The sequence below is a fragment of the Dasypus novemcinctus genome, chromosome 18 (assembly GCF_030445035.2).
Source record: "Dasypus novemcinctus isolate mDasNov1 chromosome 18, mDasNov1.1.hap2, whole genome shotgun sequence".
NCBI lineage: Eukaryota > Metazoa > Chordata > Mammalia > Cingulata > Dasypodidae > Dasypus > Dasypus novemcinctus.
The window spans coordinates 64742667-64757794 of NC_080690.1; the positions used below are offsets into that span (position 1 = coordinate 64742667).

Below are 15128 nucleotides of genomic sequence, written 5' to 3' on the forward strand. Positions count from 1 at the left end.
ATGCTTGATGGTGCCCTGCAAGTCCCTCTGGCTCTGTTCACTTTTCTCCATTCTTTTATTTCTGCTTCTCAAACAGAATAATTTCAGTCATCTCATCTTCATGTTCTCTGTTTCTTCTGCCAGCTCCAATATGTTGAACCCCTCTAGAGAATTTTTGATTTGTTACTATTGGGTTCAACTCTGTTTGGTTCTTTTTCATTATTTCTATTGGTATTCTCTTTGTGTTCATCTATTGTTTTCCTGATTTCCTTTAGTTTTTCTCCCATCTTTTCTTTTAGCTCTGAGCATAGTTAGGACCAATTTTTGAAAGCCTTTGGTATGCCCAAGGTTTGATCTTCCTCATCAATCATTAGATCTAAACTTTTATCCTGCTCCTTTACATGAGCCATTGCTTCCTGTTTATTTGTATCTTTTGTAATCCTTTGTTGCACCCTGGAGATTTTGATATTTTCAAGAGTTAGCTTTGTAATTTAGACCTAAATAATCTCTTCCTTAAGCCTCCTCCCAGCTAGTATTAGATTTAGCAAAAAAATGAAAAACCTTTCCCAGTCTTTGAAGACTAGCCTATGCAAGTGTTCTCCTCAAGAGCTTAGCCATCATGAGTTTAGAGGACAGTCTAAGGAAAAAGTATATGGTCTTCGGTATTTTCTGAGCATCTTTTCCTGGGTATGCATGCAGAGCCCTAGAAATTCCCAATTACACAGATCCAAATAGCCCCTTTTCCCTAGAAAAGTGTTTCTTTATGATCTTGGGCCATATATTGTATGTTCGACAGCCAGCAATCCTTTGCCCCAAGAAGCTATGATTTGTTTTCCTACAGCATTTTATAGGCGAGCTCTTTGAGCCACCTTTATGTGTAGGGCAACTACTGGGACAGCAAGCCTGCAACAAGTGTCCTGGTTCAGTCCTTTGTTGTGTCACTAGTCTGGCACAAACCTACATGCAACCTAATATATACACAAGGATTATTCCACTGCTGCCAGAACCTAAACTAGGAATCTGCAGTGGAAGCACGTGCCAGCTCTGTACCAAGACAGTGAGGCAATGTGGGTAGGGCCAGCAAGTGCATCATGAGATTTTCCTACCATTTTTTGCTGCTTTTTCTTGATTCAGCACTCACCCTGTCACTGCAATTGTTTTCTAGAGCTTTGAGAAAAACACCTCTAACAGCTCTTGTTACTTAAAGCTTCTGTGGCTACTAGTGGAGCAGTTCACTATGCCATCTTGGTGACATCACTCTGAAAAGTTTTTAAAAGATTACAAAAAAGACTTACATAAAGACTTATTCTTCTAAAGGTAACCAGACCATTTTTTGGAAATATATATTACATATACATATTTTAAAAAGGATCATAGAAAAGCCTAGGTTTTCCCCTGCTTTTCTAAATATATATTCTGGGTGTCTACCAATGTCATTAAAAATTATAAAGTTACCGTCTCTCATTTAATTCTCCATAGTATTTCACTGAATGGGTAAGCCATGTTGTCAATCCAAGTGATGAACACAGTTGTTAATACAAATAAAGCAAAACCAACATCCTTTTTAAATGTACACCCATAACAGATTTATATGCCCTATGAGATAAAGCAATGAAGCTAAGATTTAACTATAAGGGGTTTTCATTTATTGAGTCATTTTTTTTGTTTCATGGTTTTACTGCTCCTGTAAATATTTACTGCTTGCTGTAAATAATTGAGATATTACAGGAAAAATTCATTCAAAACCTTCCCTGCCAGAAAAAGTCTTAGCTTATGACTATTCTTTCACACATTGTTTGTACACATATGATCACATCTTCAGGTAAACATACTTCTATTAATTGGATCATACCAGGAAAAACCTTAATTTTCTCATGAATAAGAGCTCGTTTCTTCTAAGATGATATGATTTTTAAAACTGTACATTATCGGAACATATAAAAACTTGTTCAACATTTACTGGTGGATATTTCCCTCTTTATCAAATTCAGGATAAATATCCTTGCATATGCTTTCTCCCTTTTGCTATAATCTCCTAAGCAGAATTTCCCATGCTAGGATTACCAGGTCAAACTTGATTAACTCATCTCCAAAAGCTCATGATCACATCTTTCAACAAATGGTGCTAATTGTATGATATTGTGTAAATGGCAATCCACCTAAATCATTACATAGAATGAAATTTTAATCAAAATTCAACAGGATCCCCCCTCATGGTGGGAGGGAAAGAATGGCAATGGGTTGAGGAATGTGACAAAAATATCTGCCAAAGTCTCTGCCTTAGGAGGTCTGGATGGAGAACTACAGCACAGAGAAGACAATTTGACCTAAGTCTGAATGAAAATAATGAAAATAAACCAATTATTACCAATTCAACTTTACTAATAAAATTTTGACATTAGTAATTACTTTTAATACTTTGAGTTATAGTAAAACCCTACCTTAATGAATTAAGAGTCCAAAAAATTTCAATCATATAAATTGCAGTGTCACTTTTATGATTAAATTTTTTTCATTCTACAAAGTACAAACTAATGATACTAAAAATTACACTGTACACAACTGATGACACACTGGACAAAAAAATTGAGGCTAGATGAAGGAAGCCATTCATAAGACTTTTGCCCAAAATTTGTATTATTGTGGATAGGCAGTATTACATTATTTTCTCTACCTCATTTAATGTTTCCTGGAATTAATATTAAGGCTACTTGTAGGATTCCTTTTTTGAGGTGCCAGGGAATTGAATCCTGGACCTTGTATGTGGGAAGCTGGCACTCAACCACTGAGCCACACTGGCTCCCCTGAGTTGCTTTTTCCATTTGTTTGTTTTTAAGAGGTATCAGGGACCAAACCCAGGAAAGCTGGCTCTCAATCTCTTGAGCCACATCCACTCCCTTGAGTCTAATTTAATATGATTTTAGAGCAGGAAAGTGACTAAAATTTTCAAAAATCTCTCTTAATTGTAGGGTTTTTCTCAACTTCATTCAGTAACTGCTAGGCACCTCTTTGAAGCCAGGTATTATTCTATGTGGTAGAGACAGAATGGTGAAAAAGTTGTGACTTCTTTATACTTTTGTTAAAGTCTTTCGATAGTCTTCATTTTTAAAGGCTCTCTCCTGGGTAGACTCTGATGAATGTTAAGATTCTTCTACTGTGTTGTATCTTGAGAATTGGGACCATTTGAACTCTGGTATAAGTACCAGCCGTATTTATATAATAAATAAGGTTTTCTGTGGAATCTGATGTAAAAAAAATTTTCTCCCGAGTCCTTAAAAACATATTTTATAGTTTCTTTCTCTCTTGTGAAGATTCTGTGATTACGCTTCTGAGCTTTGAAGGAATCACTTTCCACAGTGACCAACATGGACTCTTCAATGGAGATGAAGATGCGAACTCTAGCCAAAGAATGTACCACACCTCACATTTTCAGATTCCCTCCACTGTGGACTCTCTGATGGTACACAAGATGTGATCTCTGACTGAAGCCCTTACAACAGACATCACATATGTATGGCTTCTCTCCAGTGTGGACCCTCTGATGCGTGTGAAAATGTGAGGCCTGACTGAAGCCCTTACCACATTGCTGACATGTATAGGGTTTCTCTCCTGTGTGGATCCTCTGATGAGCACTGAGACCAGCACTCCAACTGAATTCCTTTCCACACTCCTCACATTTAAATGGTTTTTCTCCAGTGTGAATTATCTGATGGACTTGAAGATTTGATCGCTGGCTGAAAGCCTTTCCACATGTATCACATTTATATGGTTTCTCTCCTGTGTGGACTCTCTGATGGGCTTGAAGATGTGAGGCTTGACTGAATCGCTTCTGACAGGCATTACATTTAAATGGTTTTTCCCCAGTATGGACACTCTGATGAGCTTGAAGATTTGAGGCCTGACTGAAACCCTTACCACATGCCTCACATTTATAGGGTTTCTCTCCTGTGTGGACTCTTTGATGATTGTGAAGATTCAAGCTCCAGTTAAAGCGCTTCCCACACACTTCACACTTGTATGGTTTTTCTCCAGTATGGACTCTCTGGTGGGCTTGAAAATACGAACTCTGACTGAAGCCTTTACCACATACATTGCATCGAAATGGTTTCTCTCCTGTGTGGACCCTCTGATGACTCTGAAAACTTGAGGCTGAACTAAAACCCTTACCACATTCTTCACATTTATAGGGTTTCTCTCCTGTATGGACCCGTTGATGACTATGAAGATTAAAGCTCAAACTAAAGCACTTACCACAGTCATCACATCTGTATGGTTTTTCTTCAGTATGGACTCTCTGATGGGTATGAAGATTTGAACTACAACTAAAACGTTTACCACAATCCCCACATTTATATGGTTTCTCTCCAGTATGTATTCTTTGATGGGCCTGAAGGTGTGACCTTTGAGTGAAGCCCTTCCCACACACCTCACATTTATAAGGTTTCTCTCCAGTGTGAACTCTGCAATGAATGTTAAGATCTGTGCTGCGACTGAAACCCTTCCCACAACTTTCACATCTATAGGGCTTCTCTCCTGTGTGAATAGGCAGATGAGCGTAAAGATGTGAGCTCTGATTAAAGCTCTTACCACATTCATGGCATGTATAAGGTTTCTCCCCTGTGTGGACTCTCTGATGAGTTTGCAGATTTGAGCTCTGACTAAAACCCTTACCACACTCATGACACCAGTACCGTTTTTTCCCTGTGTGAACACTGTACTGACTGGGAATACTTGAGCTATAACTGATGTTCTTCCCATGTGTACCACACGTAGGAGGCTTCTTTCCCAAGTGTACCTGCTGATGAAGTTCAAGACTCGATCTATCACTGAAGGCTTTTTCACATTCATTACACTGGTAGGTTTTCTGTCCTGTGTGAATTATACTAAGCTGGTTAAGAGGTGATATCTTTAAGATGTCTCTACCACAATCACCGCTGCTGTAAGCTTCATCTCTTTTGTGCACTATGTTATTATCATGGTGATGTGAAATACAACTGAAAATACCAATACATGGAGCAAATATAAATAATTTGTTTTTCATCTGCTTACAGCTTCTCTGATGATTCTGTCTTTCATTCAGATAAATTTTACTCCAAGAATTCGGTGCTCTCCCAGTTGGACATTCTTGATTTTTTATAATAGTGGAACCAGGTTCTACAAGACTCATCATGTAGTTGTTATCTTCAGAAACCTGAATAGATACTCCTGCCCCCACTTCATAGGGAAAATCATATTGTCTGGAGAACTGAGAACTTTTTCTTGGAATATTTATCACAGAGTCTTGGCTTCTAGCTAACTTGTTCATAACATGTCCCCTGATTTGCCAGCATGACAGCTCTCCCAATGAAAGGCACTTTAATCCTGCTTCCTGAAGAGTTTCCATCTCATTTTGATTCCAGTCCCCTAGAAGGATAAAGACAATAAAAAATGGAAAATATATAAATCTTTTATTCAGATATTTCAAAACATTACACATAGGCCTAGTTATAGGTTTTATTTCATGAATGGAATCTTCAGTTTATCTTTACCATCATATTTAATGTTTTTCGCTTTAAGTCCCTGTGGAAACAAAGAGTTGGTCTCTGGGCTCCTAGCCAATAAGCATGAATGAGAGCTATTTAGGAATACTGGTCTAAGAATGGGCTAGGAATTAGAAATTAGAAAACTGCAAAGCAATATAAAGACATCCAACAAACTGCTTAGAAAGAAAAAATTAAATTATATTCTAAGAATAATAAAATTAAGTCTCCTCTTTGTCTACGGTAGCCAATGCTGAGTAGTGTCTACATAAATCAGGCTAAATATATGCTTTAATTACAGGGTCTCATTACACAACCTACACATTTGGCAACAGTGCTCAAAATGACTAACTATAAAGGGAAATAGTCAAATCTACATTTATAGCTGGAAATTTCAATACCTTCTCAATAATTGGTTGAATAAGGAGAAAATAAGTGAAGGTATAGGAGACTGTGAACACTATCAACCATCTTGACTACTTGACCTTTACAGAACACTCTGCCAAACAACAACAGAAAACATTCTTTTCAAGTACAGATGGAACATTCACCAAGACAGACCACACACTGGGCCATAAAACAAGTCTCAATAAATATAAAGGGATTCAAGTCATACAAAGTATGTTCTCTTGATGTGGGCTATGGGTGGGAGGCTCTTTGTCTCTTCAGAGATAACCTTAACCTAAACTGTCTGTCCTGACTTGTGGGTGTGGAAAGGTAAGAGGCTGTAGTCCTGCCTTTGGTGACCATGGCAACGACTCCAGTCCGGGAGAAATAGTTTAGCAATGCAAACTCTAAACTTTAAATATTCAGGGAAAATGCAAACCAAATGTGCTAAAAGCTTATCTAGAATGTATGAAGTCCATGCTAAAAGCTTACCTAGGATGTGGAAGATATATGCTAATTCAAGCCTATTGAAAACTGAAACAAAAGGACCATATGACTCCCCACCATGTATAAAAGGAACTTGAAAGTCTTGTTCAGGGCTTGGGATTGAAACAAAAAGCTCCCAGTCTGGCTGGCCATCAATAAACCATTTTTCCTTCTCAAAATCATTCCCAAGTCCTGGCCTTTCTATACGCAAATAATTGAACCTCTCTCAAATTCTACAACACTCTGACCTGAATTAAATCAGATATCAATGATAGACCTCTGGAAAATCTCCAAATCCAGGAAATAAACAAATACACACTTCAAAATAAACCACAGATCAAAGAAGAAACCAAAAGAATTTTTAGGAGTATTTTTGAAATGAATGAAAATAAAAATATAACCCATCAAAAGCAGTATTTACAGGGAAATCTATTCAGGAGAAATGTCTCAGAAGAACTAGAAAAGCAAGCAAAAAAATAAATAAATATCAGACAGAAATCAATGAATGTGAAAGTTGGTTCTTTGAAAAGAATAAAATTTATGAGCCTCTAGCAAATATGACAAGAAAAAAAGAAGACAAACTACCAACCTCAAAAGAGGTAACAGAAGTAGATTTTGTAGATATTAAAAAGATAAGAGGTAGGAGAATATTATAAACTCTATACTAATAAATTCAACAACTCAGATGAAATGGACACATTCCTTCAAAGATACAACTACCAAAGTTTAGCCAAGAAGATATAATCTGAATAGCCCTCTATCTATTAAAGAAATAAAATTCATAGTTAAAAATCTTTCCACAAATCACATGTCAAATATGGGTTTAATATCCAGGATATATAAAGAAATGTCACAACTCAACAATAAAAAGACAAATGACCCAACTGAAAAATGGGCAAAAGACCTGAAAAGACATTTGTCTAAAGAAGAAATACAAATGGCAAAAAAAAAAAAAAAAAAACCACGAAAAAAATGTTCAGTATCACTAATGATTAGGGAAATGCAAACTAAAACTATAATGAGATATTTCACACCTATCAGAATGGCCACTATTAAAAAGACAGAGAACTACAAGTGTTGGAGAGGATGTGGAGAGATAGGAACACATATTCACTGTTGCTGGGACTGCAGGATGGTACAGCCACTGTGAAGGACTATTTGGCAGTTCCTAAAGAAGCTTAATATAGACTTGCCATGTGACCCTGCAATATCACTACTGGGTATATACCCAGAAGAACTGACAGCAATGACATAAACAGACATATGCACATCAATGTTCATAGCAGTATTATTCACAAATGCCAAAAGCTGGAAACAACCCATGTGCCCATCAACCAAAGAATGGATAAACAAACTATGGTACATTCACATGATGGAATATTATGCAGCTATAAGAAGAACTGAAGTCATAAAGCATATGACAACATGGATAAACCTGGAGGACATTATGTTGGGTGAAGCAAACCAGACACAAAAGGATAAATACTGTATGACTGCATTACTATGAGCCAAATATATTGTGTAATGTATTGTGTGATTTTAAAAAGTTATATGTATCCAGTACATTTAATTGAGAAATGTTTTAATCAACTGTTTTCTTTTTATTTTAATTATTTTTAATATTTTCAATTATTAAATGTACAAAATAAAGTTAAAAAAGAAAAGTCTTTCCACAAAGAAAATACTAGGTCTACATAGCTTTGCCCATGAATTCCACCAAACACTGAAGGAAGAAATAATATTAATGCTAGATAAAACACTTCCAGGTAGGTGAAGAATGACTACTACTTCCCAACTCATTTTATAAGGCCAGCATTATCCTGACACCAAAAGTAGAAAAAGACATTACAAGAAAAAGCAACTACAGAACAATATTTTGCATGAATATAGATACACAAATTCTTGACAAAAGTTCAGCAAATCAAATCCAAAAATGTATAAAAAGACTAATAAATCCTAACCATGTGGTGGTTGTTTCAGGAAGGCAAAGCTATTTGAACATTATGAAATCAGATTAAAAGCTTTCCTCAAAAGATCAAGATCAAAACAAGGATACTCACTCTTGCCACTTCTATTTAACATTGTAGTGCCAGTTCTAACCCATGCAACGAGGCAAGAAAAAAAAATCATGCTACAAGGATATGGACTTGAACAAAGAAATAAAGCCATCTTTATTCACAGATGACATGACCCTTTATATGGAAAATTCTAAGAAATGTACAAAAATGCTATTAGTAGCAATCAGTGAGTTTAAGAAGGTTTCAGGATACAGGTCAATATAGAAAAGTTAATTTTATTTTTATATACTAGTAAGGAATAATCAGATGTTGAAATTGAAGAAAGAGCACCATTTATAATATTACCAAGAAACATTAAATACTTTGGGATAAAGTAAGGCCATAAACCAGAGAAGCCATAAATTCCTAGATAATGCAATGTTCACCCCCCCCCCCAAAAGGCACATCTTAAAGCACATGTTCACATTCCTAAACACAACAGCTAACTGTACTAAACTACTCCTGCTACACATCAGTATCTCCAAAGAAATATGTTTACGATCTCGCAAATCCCAACTTGGTTCTGTGCCTTCCTTGTTCCTAATCCATATAACCTCCAGTAATACCCAAGACCAGCTTCCAGTTGTAAGTTCCCCAATAAACTGTTACTATTTTGCTATATGGAGTGTCCTGCTTCAGTTTTCGGTCTTAAATGCCCACCAAACTTTGGTGGAATCTGTTCTGTACGTTCCTGGCCAGACAACTGGCAAGCCAGTCAGGAGACTGAAAACAAAACAAGCAGAGGAAAATAGAAATCCATGTGGGATATCCTGAGGTGGCCAACTTTCAGTATGTGGAGGGAGGTAACCCATGTTTTAGAACAGTTCAGCCTAGTATGTGTGCGGGATACCCCAAAAATCCCAGAGTATTATTTGTCCTAAAAGGGAACGTGGGGGACAAATGGAAATTGCAAGGAAAAGAAGTGACTGCAGTTACCATGTGGCCATTGTTATGAGCGGTTAGATATATTACAAAGCCCAATTAAAAGCAGATGCTGAAGTGAAGAGATAAGAAGTTTTAGCTCTGGAATACACTAACCTAATATCCCTTTCTAACAATGATAATGCATTAGCAAAAATGGCATACATTCATTTTGCAGGTAAAGGTGCAATACTTGGAAGGAAAGTGCTGGGTGGCAGGAACCAGTGGTTATCCAGAGGGAAAACTGGGATCCCTGGGAGAGTGCAGAAGAGGGAGAATGGAAGAGGAAACTGAAATTGCAGATGGGCCTAAATAAGCAAGGCCATTAATAATTACAAAGATGAAAGCAACAAGTCATCCTGGTGACCCTTGGGAGGAGATCCCTGCTCAGAATCATACAGTAACAAGGGAGTAATCCCCACCCCCACCCTCTGAATTAGAAGTAACAGAAAAGGTTAAACAAAAAGGTTGAGAGCATAGCCACTTGGTTTCTAAGAATATGGAATGTAAGGAGGAGACTGTATTATGATTTCAGGAGTGGAAATGACAAAAATAGCTAGTATAACTACATTATCTATCTCTTCATCAGCGTCTTTATAAAAAATGGCAAAGACCAGACAGCATTCAAAATGTGTTAATGTAGTGCATTTTAGCTGCAAAATTTCGCCTGGCCTAATGAGGGAATATGCCATACACAACAGGCAGATATGGAAGAATTATAAAATATAGCCAGAATGAGGAGTAAAGCATGTAGTATATGCTGAACTCTTTCGTGGACCTGACAACAAATTATTCATAGCCAATATGAAGGATAAAATCCTCCACTGTGTCTCCAGCCTGGTATGGGACATTAGTAGCTATTCTAAGCCCCCTAACTGGTCAGGCCATCTGTTCACTGGGTGAAACAAGACACAAGCAGACTTGGGTGAGATGGAAAGAATATGGTTGAAAGGAGTAAGGAAAGTTAACTAAAGAGACCTTGCAAGGGAAGGGGCAGACAGGGCTTGTACGTGTAACTCATAAACAATTATGGGTTGATTTAACTGCTGTAGGCACTCCAATAGAAAAAATAAACTACCTACTGCTATATTTTTAGGGCTCTGACAAAAGTTGCCTAAGGAAAAAAGATAGCCTCTGCCTACTTCTAAATCTGTGCCACCAGTTTTCACTCCCACAGCACCCCTTGAGAAGTCTGGTATAAGGGGGTGGATAGTCTCTAACCCGAAGCCTAGGGGTGGGGCCATGGTTGCCTGCAAATACAGGTGACATCAGGTGATCAGAGGCCACATGTACAGCTAGTTATCTACTGGTCTCTTTGTATGTTGTAGCCCTTATAGATACTGGAGTAAAGAGCACACTCATCTATGGCAATTCCTGGAGATTTAATGGTTCCCTAAAAGTGATGAATGAATATGGGGAAAAAGCCATAAGAGTAGTGCAAACTATCCTAACCGCAAATGAGGTGCCTCGCCTCCCCAAAGTATATTGTATGTATTTCTCCACATTCTCAAATGAATATTAGGGGTGAAGGTGTTATAAGACCTAGACCTTACCGCCACACCATCACCACCGGTGAATTCTGCCTTTGCATCCACACAGTGAAATCAGTTCTACGGGGTGAGCTCATTAGTCCTCAGTGCACCTGCTCCCACCCCCACCCTGGAGAGACACCCATACCGAGCAATACTGATTCCTGGGCAGACATGCTGAAATCAGGAAACGTTAAAAGAACTGGCCAGAGTGGGATCAGATGACTAGCAGAGAGCCCATTTAATAGTCTTGTGCAATCAGTGAAAAAACCTGATGGTAGCTGGAGACTAACAGTTGATTACTGAGACTTAACTACAGTTGTTCCTGCTATTCACGCATTGCAAAGCTTCCTGATAACTTATTTGCCCAGTTAGGAGAGTTCCATTATGTACTAGGCTTAGCCACCATCTTTTTCAGGATCCCACTAGCTGAAGATAGACAAGATCAATCTGCATTTATGTGGGGAGGGTGGCAGCAGACTTCCAGGTTTTGCCACAAGGGTACCTATATGGCCCCACCATCTGTCATGGAATGGTGGCAGTTGATCTAGCAAGATGAAAAAAGCCACCAAATATGTTGTTTCACTATATTGATGGTATCATTCTTACTTCTGACAGTATTACATTTCTAGAAATGGTAGCCCCACCATTACAGTGCTTTTAACGAGCAGAGGATGGGCCATCAATGATGCCAACATCCAGGGGCTGAACCTCCTGTAAAACTCCTAGGGGTGGTTTGGTCAGGTAAGACAAAGGTTGTTCGAGCAGCTGTCATAACGTACAAATGTGTCCACCTTCCCACACTGTAAAGGAACTGCAAGCCTTTATAAGCTTAATACATTACTGGAAACCCTTTAAATCCCACCTAGTTCAAGTACTTTGACCATTATATAGGTTGATGGGCTTAGTGGCACTGGGACACTGAGGCTGAGCAAACATCCCAACAAGCAAAAGTGGCTGTAAAACGATCCAGTCTCTAGGTACTTTAACAACAGGGCCAGCTCGTAAATCAGCTGTTGCCGGCTACCTAGAAGGATTTGGGTAGGATTTGTGGCAAAAACAAAATGGGAAGTGAATACCACTTGGGTTCTGTTCTGAGCAATGGAAAGGAAGAGAGTAATGATATGGTTCTACTGAAAAACAACTGTTAGCAGTATATCCTGCTCTTAAGCAAACTGAGCCTTAAAATGTCTCTGCCAATAAATGGATTGGTAAAAGACACTAGTATTTGACCCAAAAGTGCTTGTGCACAGTGAGTCACTGTTTTTTTTTTTATGTGCACACTATAAAAACGGCATGCTTTTTTGTAACAACGGAGTCCTCTCCATACTAGCCCACTATCTGAGGAGTACATAAATTATTGGGGCCAGTTATGCACGTAGAAAATCAGAACTCTACTCCACTCTCCATTCCAGTGATAGAGAAAGTAGCATCAATTACAGAGGGTGCAGGAGCCCCTTTGGAGGATGCTTGGTTTACTGATGGTTCCAGCAGAGGACAGCCCCCTCCCCCACCAAAGGCAGTTCAAATAACTACAGACACCACATGGGTGGATGAAAGGGAACATCAGAGCAGTCAGTGGGCTGAGTTACGAGCCACCTGCATGGTGACAGTCCATGAGCCTCTGCCGACCTCCACAGGCACCGAGGGCTGGGTTGGATATCATGGTCTGATTCTCTGGGTGGGACAGTGGAACAGGAGAAATGGACCTTATTTGATAAGGACATATGGGGTAAGGCCCTGGGGGAAGATATCTGGGTTAGGGCACAAAGCCCAGATGCCAAAATAACGATCTCTTTCAGCTCAGACTTCAATCACACCTTGAAGAAATCTGGAAGCTGACACCTTAGCTAAAATTAGATGCGTTGATGAAAACCATGATCCAGCAGATTGGCTACACCATAAATCAGGACATGAAAGTCCTGCGACTGTACAGGAATTATGTAAAAGGTTAAATCTCCCTCTGAGATAGCGATGTGCTTAAGGCCTGTGAGTCCCACCTAGCATATGCTCAACTGGATGGAGGCACCCCCTACCTAGCAGCACAGCGCAGATACCACAGGGAACGCAGGCGGGGCAATGCTGGCAATAGCCTTTACAGGACTTCATCCTCTCAGATGGACAAAAGGACGTGCTAACCTGTGCAGATTCTACTTTAGGTGTTCTGCAGGTTTTTGAACATCAATGAGGGAATTAAGCTTCAACATATGGGTACCCACAACACACTGACAGCAAACAAGGCACCCATTTTACAGGTGACCAAGTCCAGGACTGGGCAAGAAAGAGAAATTGCCTGGCGCTTCCATTTGTCATACAGGCCCCAAGCTGCTGGCCTGCTAGAGAAGAAGAATGGGATTTTAGATCAACGATGCTGCAGCTGTCTCCAAACCACTCATTGCATGGGTGGACACCTCTTTTACAGGAAGCAATTAGGCTAATAGGGTGCCGACAAATGGGCAAACCTCAGCATAAGCATGCTGCAGGACCCCACTGTCCACTCCATCAGCAAAAAGAATAGAAGTAGCATCGAACCAAGGTATTCCTCCACTTAGAGCAGGGACTCATATGGAGACCACCACAGGCCCTACCAAAGGCACCCACCCAAGTGATAGGTACTTTTATTCCTTGGAGACAGGGAAAGGACTTAGCAATAGCTCTGACTCCTATTTCATATGTAGCAGGTCCCCATTGCTCTAGTTTACAGACAGCCTCCTCTATAGAAGCCGGCACAGAAGTCGTACTCCCTTTATGGCTCAATAGACAAGTTCCTTTATATAATGTCCTACCCGATGCCATAGAACCCTTGGGGACAAAGTATGGCACACTTCCCTGGGGAAGAATTCAATGCTGGGTGTGGTAGCTTGAGACTGTATGTACCCCCAGAAAATCATATTCTTGACACTGATCCATTCCTGCGGGTGTGAACCTGTGCCTTGGGCAGTATCACCTTTCACTCTATCAGAGCAGGGTTCAGGGATCTGCTTTACTGGTTTTCCTCTTGACGTTAGCAGCCATAGGTATTAGCAGATGTAGCTGATATTTTTGATGTGGATTCTGCCTCCAGATGTGCCCAATTACCACTCAGAGATATTCAGAGAAGGGTGGCTGTGGAATGTAAAAGTTGTTTTTTTTGAGGGGTGGAGTGTGAGGCCATGAACCAGAGAAGCCATAAATTCCTAGATAATGCAAAACGCCCCTCCCTGAGGATACACCTTAAAGCGCATTGCATCCTAAGCATAATAGCTCTCCATACTAAACTATTCCTGCTACATATCAGCATCTTCAAAGAAACACATTTATGATCTCACGAATCCCAACTAGGCTCTGTGCCTTCCTTGTTCTTAGCTCACATAACCCCCGGTCATACCCTGGCTGGTGCTGTGTGCTACTCTGAATGTCTTGTGGCCACCTAGGACCAGCTCCTGATGTGTAAGTTCCCTAGTAAACTATTACTATTTTACTATTAATATATGGAGTGGCCTGCTTTGTTTTTCAGTCTTCAGTGCCCACTGAACTTTGGAGGAACATATTCCGTAGGTGTACAGTCAGATAAATTTTACAAAAGGTGAACAAGACCTGTCCGCTGGAAACTAGAAGACACTGCTGAGAGAAATTAAAGGTCTTGCCACCAAAATGTCAACAAACTGCCATTAAAGACCACTAAACAGGAAGTGGAGGTGGCTCACGTGATCGGGCTTCTACCTACCATATGGGAGGACCCAGGTTCGATCACCTGGGCCTCCTGGTTAAAAAAAAAAAAGGCGTGCCCACGCAGCAAGCCAGTGCCTGCATGGTGAACCATGTGACATGATGATGCAACAAAGAGAGAGACAAAGGGGAGAGTCAAGGTGAGACACAACAGAAATCAGGAACTGAGGTGGCACAAGTGACAGGGAGCCTCTCTCCACATCAGAGGTCCTCAGGATTGAATCCCCGTGAATCTTAGAGGAAAAAATGAAGAGAAGACAAAAAGAGAAAAAGACACAGAAGATCACACAGTGAATGGATGCAGACAGCAAAAACAGCAGGGTGGGGGAGAGGAGAAAAAAAAAGACCACTAAACACTTTTCCTATAAGGGTGGCATTTAATTAAGGGGTGACTCTAAAAAAGGACTCTGGGAGGACCTAGCCACACTCACTCACAGAAAAGAGACTGGGCAATAACACCCCATAAAATACAAGGATGACAGGTTCAACCACCATCAAACACCAACTCATACAACTAAGCCCTCCTCAGACACTAAGACACA

General features: G+C 39.7%; 1 protein-coding gene across 5 annotated transcripts in view; it reads right to left on the minus strand.

Annotated features, from left to right (window-relative positions):
- Nucleotides 1–267: 267 nt before the first annotated feature.
- ZNF235 (zinc finger protein 235) overlaps nucleotides 268–15128 on the minus strand; it is an 83906-nt gene continuing 69045 nt past the window's right edge. For all 5 annotated transcript variants that reach the window (XM_058280386.1, XM_004483884.3, XM_071209305.1 and 2 more), the window contains one exon: nucleotides 268–5382. In XM_058280386.1, the coding sequence (XP_058136369.1) occupies nucleotides 3401–5382 (1982 nt within the window). In that variant the 3' untranslated portion in view covers nucleotides 268–3400. The remainder of the gene's footprint in view (nucleotides 5383–15128) is intronic.